A 9631-nucleotide genomic window follows, 5' to 3' on the forward strand; every position below is an offset into this window, starting at 1 on the left:
CAAAGGGAAGGTTATATAACCAGTACAACTGGGCTTTTATATCTATAGTGTCCCTGTAGTGTGTCCCTCATTTGGAATATTGAGTACAATTCTGGTCACTGCAGCTCAAAAAAGATACAGCATTGGAAAGGTGCAGAAAAGGGAAACTAAAATGATTAAGGAGATGGAACACTTTCTATATGAAAAGGTTAAAGAGATTAGGGCTCTGAAGCTTGGAGAAATGATGATTGAGGGATGACATGATACAGGTTTGCAAAATTATGCATGAGTTTTTATTTATTTATTTAACTTAGAGAAGGTAGAGAAAGAAGTACTTTTCTTCCTTTCTCACAGTACAAGAACTTGTGAGCATTCAATGAAATTAATGAGCAATAAGCTTAGAACAGATAAAAGGAAGTACTTATTCATCTAGAAGGTAATAATTAACATGTGAACCTCACTGCTGCAAGAAGTGGTGCTGGCTACAAGCACAGGCAACTTCAGGAGGGGATTAGATAAACATATGGAACAGAGGTCCATCAGTGGCTATTAGCCACAAGATATAGATGGGGCACTATGTCTGGGGCAGTGATGCTCTGTATTCTTGGTGCTTGGGGACAACAGTGGGAGTTCTGGTCCTGCTGGTAGACCGCCTGATGGCACTTGGGTTTTTGCCACTGTGTGACACAGAGTGTTGGACTGGATCCAGTATGGCTTCTGTTACGTTGTGATGCTCCTTAAGTCTAGAATACCCTGTCCCTCTTGAGGTCAACCAGTTTTCATCTACTCTTGAACATTTGCTTCCTTCACAGAGTATTTTCTAGGTACCAGGAGAATGTCAAGATTTTAACTGTTTTAATGATGTACCTTATGGTTCTGCTGTATTTTTTAAAGATGTTGTGAGCCCCCCCAGAACTCCATGTTGCAGGAGAGGGTTAGGATATATGTCTCACAAATAAAACAAATAAAATATTTTCCAAATTAAATTAGCCTATTTTTTTTCTGCTATGACTCTTCTATCCTTTACCCTGTTTATTTAGCTATCACAAGTGTACACTCAAACTAGTATCTGTGTTGTAAAGCTAGTATTATTTGACTGTCGTCTTATCCGTAGAAAGCACTGTGAAAAACATGGACCGCCTGTGTTCTGCACAGCACCTAGTATATTAGCACAAATATATCTCAAATAGTAGCATTAGTAATTTAGCAAAGCAAGTAGATTTTTTTTCAGATGATTGAAATGCAAGAGATAATACAAGAAATCTGAAGCCTATGTATTGCTGTTACCTGATTGTCTTTAAAGTAAATAGAATTTGGACTGACAACTTTTAAAGTAAACGATAAATGCAAGCAGCCATAGTGCTGGATAAAGAAATGAAGATTTTTCCAAGCATGCTATTGAGGCAAGGACTGTCTTACTTATATTACTGTGTATTAGCAGTAAAGAACTGCAATATCTGATATTGTCCATTCAGTATGAATAATCATGAACTTATATTTACCTATGGGAAATGTGTAAGTAGTGTAGGATCAAGTCATGTCATTCTTGAATGAAACAAGTCTTCATGTAATACAGTATTTCAAACTGAAAACTTTGAAATGTTAATTCTGCATTTTTATTTCACAAAATTTAGTTAACTGCATTTAAATAATTATTGTAGTTAGGTGTCCTAATTAAATTAACCTTTTCCACTAAACCAGCACTTGGGTTTGTAGATTATTGCCAAAACAATAATCTATTTATTGAATTGATTATCTGTAAGAAATAAGTGTATTTGTAATTTGTTGTAGTTTTAGAATATGCTAAAAGCAATATCAGTTTAATTTCCAAATTTACATTGTTTCATAGAAGAAATATGACCATGTTAAAATAGAAACAAAAAACGTATGTATCATCTAGAGCTTCAGTTTTGGTAGAAAAATTAATATTTTTAAAAAATATATATAGATAAAAGACATCACGGCGAATGCCTGTTATATAGTATGTTGTGACTAGGTGTTGATTTATGTGAGTTATTTGGTATTGTAAATTCATATGCAAGGACATAAATGCCTGTAGTGGCATAGAGAAAACTTAAGTGCCTCTCTTTTCTAGTAAGCAACACATGCCAAATGTGAGCATGCATGCATCAAGAGTGGGTGCAGCTGAGAATGAGTATCAGTGTTGCTCTGATGTCGAGCCAGATTTTGAGGGGGAAGTCTTGTGCGCACAACTCTGTAATATGTTCCTGGTTTGTAAATTTAAAAGCTGCTGAGTGAAGATTACCGTTTGAGGAGCTAATCTTGATCATGGCACCTGTTTTTTTTGTCCACTGTGTGACAGAGTGTTGGACTGGATGGGCCATTGTCCTGATTCAACATGGCTTCTATTATGTTCTTATGTGAATAGCGGGGTGTGTTTGTATTTTATTACTGATAAATATCAGTATTAGGGGCAAAATAAATAAATAAAATAAGGGGGGTGGACAGCTCCTGCATGGAGGTGCGAATTCATGAAGTCGCATGTCTTAATCTGATTTTTTTTGGTCTTTCAACAAGAAATATGTTGGCTAAGTGTTTTTGCTTATTATTGCCTGTTAAACTCAGTAACACAAAAATAGAAGACAGAAGACCGCAGATTTATGCCCCACCCTTCTCTCTGAATCAGAGTCTCAGCAGTTTACAATCTCCTTAACTTCTTCCTGAGAGATCTCTCCCAGAGGCTGTCCTTTCAAGGACAGCTCTGTGAGACCTAGGACTGACCCAAGGCCATTCCAGCAGCTGCAAATGGAGGAGTGGGGAATCAAACCCGGTTCTCCCAGATAAGAGTCCGCGCACTTAACCACTACACCAAACTGGTTCTCAGTTACACCAAACTGGCTCTCAGTTACAGTGACTCACCTGAATTTGGACAAGACTGGTCTAAGCCTAAGGGATTTTATTTATAGTTGATAATGTATTGATTCCTTAATGTAGAACTCAGCCTATAGTTACTGACTAATGTTACAGACTTTTTCATCAAAAACGGGGGTGGGGAACCTTTCTTCTGCCAAGGGCAATTTGGATATTTATAACATCTTCCGTGGGCCATAGAGAATTATCAACTTAAAAAAACAGTGCTCCGCCGAGGGAGCAAAATCAACGCAAATAATTGTTTTTCTATTTGAAGGCATGTGGGGAGAGCCTAATTTGGCACACACACTCCCGACCCACTGCCCTAGAAACAGCCCACAGGAACTCATTAGCATATTAGACCTCATCCGCTAATATTAGCATATTAGGTCACACACTCAAGAGCGTATTAGGCCACATTATCTGGGATAATCAAGTGCAAATTGAACCGGTGGTAGCTGGCTGGGCCCCATGATCCTCCCCAGCCAGCAGGGGCCCAGGGAGGCCGCCACATGGCTTGGCTCGGCCCAGCATTCCCTGAGAGCCAGACCAAGTAATCTCAAGGGCTGTAAACGGCCCTCGGGACAGACATTCCCCACCCGTTCTACAATAATAAGTCTATGCCAAAATGCAAAACCAACGATGTAAAACTATGATATTAATATTTTACTCATGATCTGTTCTAATGAAAATCATACATATAAATTAGAAAATAGGCTTGTATAATCTGGATGAAATTTACATACTTAAAATATTGATTTCGGAAAGAAAGCTTTAAGCACATTGTTAACGCTGCCATCGCATCAGTGGGATTTAAAGGAATATGTCTTCAGTGTGCCTATTGTTAAATCTTCTTTTTGTTTTTGTTTCAGGAACTAAGCAGCTTAAACATATTTTGTTGAAAGATGTGGACACCATATTTGAATGTAAATTGTGCCGCAGTCTCTTCAGAGGACTACCAAATTTAATAACTCATAAGAAGTTCTATTGTCCTCCAAGTCTTCGGATGGATGACAGTAAGTTTGGACCTCGCAGAAATCCTTTCCAAAAGTTTGGAGGCATTGGCCCAGGGTTTGCAAAGCTGGTAAACATTTAGAGTTTTTAAAAAAATAAACCAGGTCACCCTCCTACGTGCCAAAAATTGAGTTGTCTCATACATTAAATGATATTCTGCCTGTTACCGGCACTGTTATTTGTGTTCTGCTCTCTGTTTCTTCCAGATCTCTGATTTCTAGGGCTATTTAAAGCCATTTGTAAAATACCTTAAAATGTTTTGAATTCAGAGTACAATATCTAAGTGTGCTTGTATTTTATTACTGATATCATAAATATAAGCTAAGGTTTCTATATAAGTGTCTGAATTCTTTGGGAAATTTAGACAGTGATGGGGGGGGGGGGGCAAAGTCAGTTCATTGAACCTTCCTTCAGCCTAGGGGCCTTCTTCCAGCTTCAGTGACACTCCTGGTGGAGGAAAAGCTATTTATGTTGGATGAAGTCTCTGAATGCTGGAGAAAGACTTCTTGGAGATGGTTGGATCTACCCAATGGCATGGATATAAGCAAATGCAGTTACATATGTTTAATCTTGGTTGGGGGCAAATAAGAGGGCTTTAGTGTGTCTCCCTCTCCTTCTGCCAGGTAGAGGCTGGCTGCTGAGAGATTCTGATCCAGGAATGGAGGAACCAGCTAACAATTGGTCTGGAAAAGGCTTTCCTATCTCTCACGATCTTCTGCAAATATGTGTAGCTTTTAAGACCTGCACAGGTAGAGCTGGGTGTCCCCTGCATATAACCAGCTTGGTGTAGTGGTTAAGAGCAGCAGACTCTTAATTTGGAGAACAGGCTTTGATTCTCCATTTCTCCACATGAAGCCTGCTGGGTGAGCTTGGGCCAGTCACAGTTCTCTCAGAACTCTCTCAGCCCCCCTGCTTCACAAGGTGACTGTTTTGGGGAGAGGAAGAGAAGGCAATTGTAAACTGCTTTGAGACTCCTTAGGATACAGAAAAGTTGGATAGAAAAACCAGTTTGGTGTAGTGGTTAAGTGTGCCAGTTTGGTGTAGTGGTTAAGTGGGAGAACTGGGTTTGATTCCCCACTCCTCCACTTGCACCTGCTGGAATGGCCTTGGGTTAGCCATAGCTCTGGCAGAGGTTGTCCTTGAAAGGGCAGCTGCTGTAAGAGCTCTCTTAGCCCCACCCACCTCACAGGGTGTCTGTTGTGGGGGAGGAAGGTAAAGGAGATTGTGAGCCGCTCTGAGACTCTTCGGAGTGGAGGGCGGGATATAAATCCAATATCTTCATCTTCTTCTTTTTCATATGTGCACAATAAAACAGGTGATGAAGGTTCTTGAGAATCAAGGTTTTGTTTTTAAAGCAAGTATGTATCTAAGAATGACAGTCATAAAATTGTGTCCCTTAAACATTGTAATTACAGACTCTCCTGATGTAAATGATAAACAAAGTCAAGCCATAACTGATCTGTTGGAAGCCATGTATCCAAAAGTGGACAAGCAAGATTACATCATCCGACTGGAGCCTATAGAAACAAACAAAAACGCTGTGTTTCAGCATGTTTCGAAGGCTAACAGTGTCACTGAGAACATTGAAAAGAACATCCCTCCCATTCAGCCCCCTGCAGAAATGCCAGAGCCCAGCGTAGAACCACCTAAAGCGGTTCCAGCTCCTTCGGAAGCAGAAACTGTAGAGATTCCTCCTCCACCCGCTGCTGCTGCTAGCAAGGTAATGTCTCCTCCAGAAGAACCATCCCCATCCTCGAAACCTGAGTTGGAATGTGAGAATTCCAGTTCTGGACATCAGTTAATTTGTTGTCTCTGTAAAAAAGAATTTCATTCCAGACGCAGTGTACGTCGTCACATTCGAAAGGTGCACCAAAAAAAGATGGAAGAGCTAAAGAAATTTATTGAAATTAAAAAAAAGCCAAATCAGACTACTGGCATGGGACGCAATAAGAACGTCCTTGTCACATTGGGCAGAAGTTGTCCTGTGTGTTTTAAATCCTTTGCTACAAAAGCCAATGTGAGACGGCATTTCGATGAAGTTCATAGAGGACTGAGGAGGGATTCTATTACTCCTGCTATAGCTACGAAACCTGGCCAACCTTTGTACTTGGATATAAGTAATAAAAAATCCCTGAAGTCTCCAAAACAGAAGTCTTCTTCAAAGGCAGAATACAATTTAACGACTTGCAAATGTCTTTTGTGCAAGAGAAAATACAGCTCCCAAATAATGCTTAAAAGGCATATGCAAATTGTTCACAAGATAACTCTTTCGACAAAAAGTACTAAAAGAGAAAAAAAGTCCAGTAGTACTGCTAACGCAGAGGTGAAAGTTAAAATGGAACCGGCGGATACTTCAGAGTCTGTGCCTCCTGTCGTCACTTCTGCTCAAAATGATGTGAAGGGAGCAAATCATTCGAATGAGAGAAAGAACGCTTCATCTACTGAGAGAAAGAACTCTTCGTCTGTTGAGAGAAAGAATGCAGGACCTGCTGAAAGAAAAAATGCACCATCAGCTGAAAGAAAAAATGCATTATCTGCTGAGAGAAAGAATGCGTCAACTGAAAGAAAAAATGCGTCATCCGTTCAGAAAAATAAAGTTAAGCAGGGTTCAGAAAACTCAAAGGCTGCTAATCAATCTGTAGTGAGTAGTGCAAGAAAACCCAGGAAACCAAGACTTTCAGCAGGCTTTGATTTCAAAAAACTTTATTGTAAACTCTGTAAACGTCAGTTTACTTCTCGACAGAATCTGACAAAACACATTGAATTGCACACGGATGGAAATAACATATATGTTAAATTCTACAGGTGTCCCCTCTGCACTTACGAAACACGCCGAAAGCGTGATGTGATAAGACACATAACTGTAGTACATAAAAAGTCGTCGCGTTATCTTGGTAAAATAACTGCGAGCTTAGAAATCAGAGCAATAAAAAAGCCCATTGACTGTGTTCTAAACAAGGTGACAAAAAGAGGCCCTCAGAGGGATGAAGGAAAACAAAATGGTTCAAAACAGGATGCTGCCTCTAATTCACCAAGTAAGAAGTATGAAGGAGCCGATGTCGGCATTGAAGTGAAAGTCACAAAAAACTTTTCTCTGCACAGATGCAATAAGTGTGGAAAAGCATTTGCCAAAAAGACTTTCCTAGAACATCACAAGAAGACGCATAAGGCAAATGCATCACACACACCTGAAGAAAACAACAAAACCAAAGGGAGAAGTACGCGATCTAAAGCTCTTGTTCGATGAGGAACAGCTAGTGCCTTCTGAAGTTTGTCTAAATTTTCCACTTTTCTGCATAAATTGATGCTATAGGAGATACAAAAAAAATCGTTTAATCGTTTCAGCCAAATTTTTTTTCTATAGCATGAAACAAAGAGTTCACCGCTGAACTTCATTCAGGACACTGCTGCCCAGTACACTTTTTATTTGTGCCGGGTTAGTCCTTCAAGGTTTAATATTCAGTATCAAGTTGTATTGGTATAATACTTAGCAGTAGGTATAGTAGTTCCAAAGGTTTTTGAAAATTAACTTTGCACTTCTTTGGTACTATTCAGGCTGGAGGAAAGTCTCTTTGTGGGCTGGATATGACCTGCAGGCACTGTATTACCCAAGTCTGGTTTAGTCAGTTAGCAAACATTTTTGGTGTAGAATTTTCACAGATAAGCTAAAATGCTCTCGACAATTATAAAATGACGGCAAATAAAAATCAAACTTACTTTTGAGGTGCAATGGCAATTGGTTGTGACACCTTTTTGCATTAATAAAAAAACTTTTCTTGCTTGATGCAGGACGCCAGTCCTGTAAATCCCCTGCTTTATCTGGGCGAGTTTTGTTGCTTTTCGGTCCTTACGTTTGAATTTTCAGCCATGGCATTTGTGCCGCAAACGGTTGGAAGAAAAATAAATGTTTCAGATATTCCACAATTCCATTTTAGGTAATGGAAATGACTAAATAAATGAGAAATGTGGAAAACCCGTTTAACATTACATTTTTGATCCAGGATATTTTGGGACAACTGGCAATTAAGGAAAGTATAGGTTTAAAAAAAAATATTACTGCTTCATACAAAAGATTGTTAATTATTTAACATGCGTTTATTAAGAGCATATGTCTTTTGATACTCTGTATTTCAGTTTCAAAGTTGTTCTTGTGTGAAGGTTAAAATGGATGGATGGATGAATGGATGGATAGATGGATATATATATACACACACAACCATCCATCCATCCAGAGGGGGTCAAAGGAGATACCAGTTCTCAGATATTTGGAAACCACCCTCAGATTGTATATGCATGCTCTTTTTAAATGCAACATCATAATGAGATGAGTCATTACCAAAACCACAATTAACAAAATTTCTTGTGGCATTGCATTGTAAGCTTTAAGTGCTGCCCTCTGTTTAAACCTCGTTTTTATTGAGTAGGAATTTGTAGATACGTCTCCTTGTAACATCAATTGATGTGTTGTAAAATTTGGAATTAGAACCACTGATGTCTTGAATAGTACTTTCAGAAGAATATTTTTGTAAGCTATTTTCTTACTGAATGTTTTGACTTATAACTGCAAGGCCTTGTCCAGTGTTTTCAACAGCAGTTAAACAAATGACCTTTGAACTTAAAGCCGGCTGTCCTCGTTCATGCAGTTCCAGTAGCATTGATAATAGGAAGCAAACATTTTTTTTAAAAAGGAAATTTTACAAACATTTTTGGGGAAGACTTATTTTTTTAGGAAATTATCAGTTGACGCGTGTGTTTCGTAAGCGGTCCCTCCTTAATGCTGATCTCGCTGAGCAGACTCTTATGTTCTTTGTGATAAACTACTAAGCAAACACTTGCTGTATGGTGTACTTTTAAAAATCTTTTATAAATGAATGTATATGAGCAAATAGTTTGTTAGTGTCGTTTGAATGAATTGTAATTGAATTGTAATGATTCTAGCATTTGCTCTAATTTCAGTTCATGGTTGACTAATCTTTTGATGTCTTGAGCTGGACTGTACTGAACTTGCTGCAAAGATTCACAATAACTTTTTTTTTGCATGCCTAACATATTGTCCAGCCTTTCATTTGGAAGTTTACAAGCTGCCCACATTCCCCCCTATTTTAATTGTTTTTAAATTTTTATACACGAGCACTTTAATAGTTACAGTGTTTTTTTTTTTAATAAAAAAAAAATCAGTAATTATTTTGAGAAAACAACACACTAATGTCCATGCGAAAGTAGTACTTGGTTTATGTAGACGATCCATACACAACAATTTATGGTTTCTTAAATATTGCTTAAAAGGAATATAGTGCAGGTTTTTCTTAAGATGTTGAATGACCACTGTAGGCAGCACTTGACATTTACTGTAAAGTTTGTAAAAGGCTTGCTTATTCTTGTCTATTTTATAATCAGTTTGATAGCAAAGACAGTAGTACACTTGCCACAACGACATTTTTTGGCAGGTTTCTGCGCATTTTTTTTTTAATTTTTAGAAAACGTTTAGTAGTTTGTGTCAAATTGCCACAAAAGGTACTGTATATTTGAAGAACTGCCATTTTTTTAAAAAATAAAAAATAAAAAATTGGTCGAGTCCCTTGCTTAGGGAAATGCCTTTTATCCATATATTCTTTTGTATAAAATATATCTAAAATGATCATAAATAAAATATTCTTCTATGGATAAGTGTTTGGCCTTTTAGTGCTTTCCACTGAAAAAAAAAAACTGTGAATGGAAAATGGACTGTAACTGTTGCTGGATATGTTCTATGTTGAATGTACATGGT

General features: G+C 38.1%; 1 protein-coding gene across 1 annotated transcript in view; it reads left to right on the forward strand.

Annotated features, from left to right (window-relative positions):
• ZNF800 (zinc finger protein 800) overlaps positions 1 to 7630 on the forward strand; it is a 34428-nt gene extending 26798 nt beyond the window's left edge. The window contains exons 4-5 of the mRNA XM_060244807.1: positions 3723 to 3866; positions 5280 to 7630. Coding sequence (XP_060100790.1) covers positions 3723 to 3866; positions 5280 to 7111 — 1976 coding nt within the window. The 3' untranslated portion in view covers positions 7112 to 7630. The remainder of the gene's footprint in view (positions 1 to 3722; positions 3867 to 5279) is intronic.
• Positions 7631 to 9631: the final 2001 nt, after the last annotated feature.

This window comes from Heteronotia binoei, chromosome 8 (genome assembly GCF_032191835.1).
Source record: "Heteronotia binoei isolate CCM8104 ecotype False Entrance Well chromosome 8, APGP_CSIRO_Hbin_v1, whole genome shotgun sequence".
Lineage (NCBI taxonomy): Eukaryota > Metazoa > Chordata > Lepidosauria > Squamata > Gekkonidae > Heteronotia > Heteronotia binoei.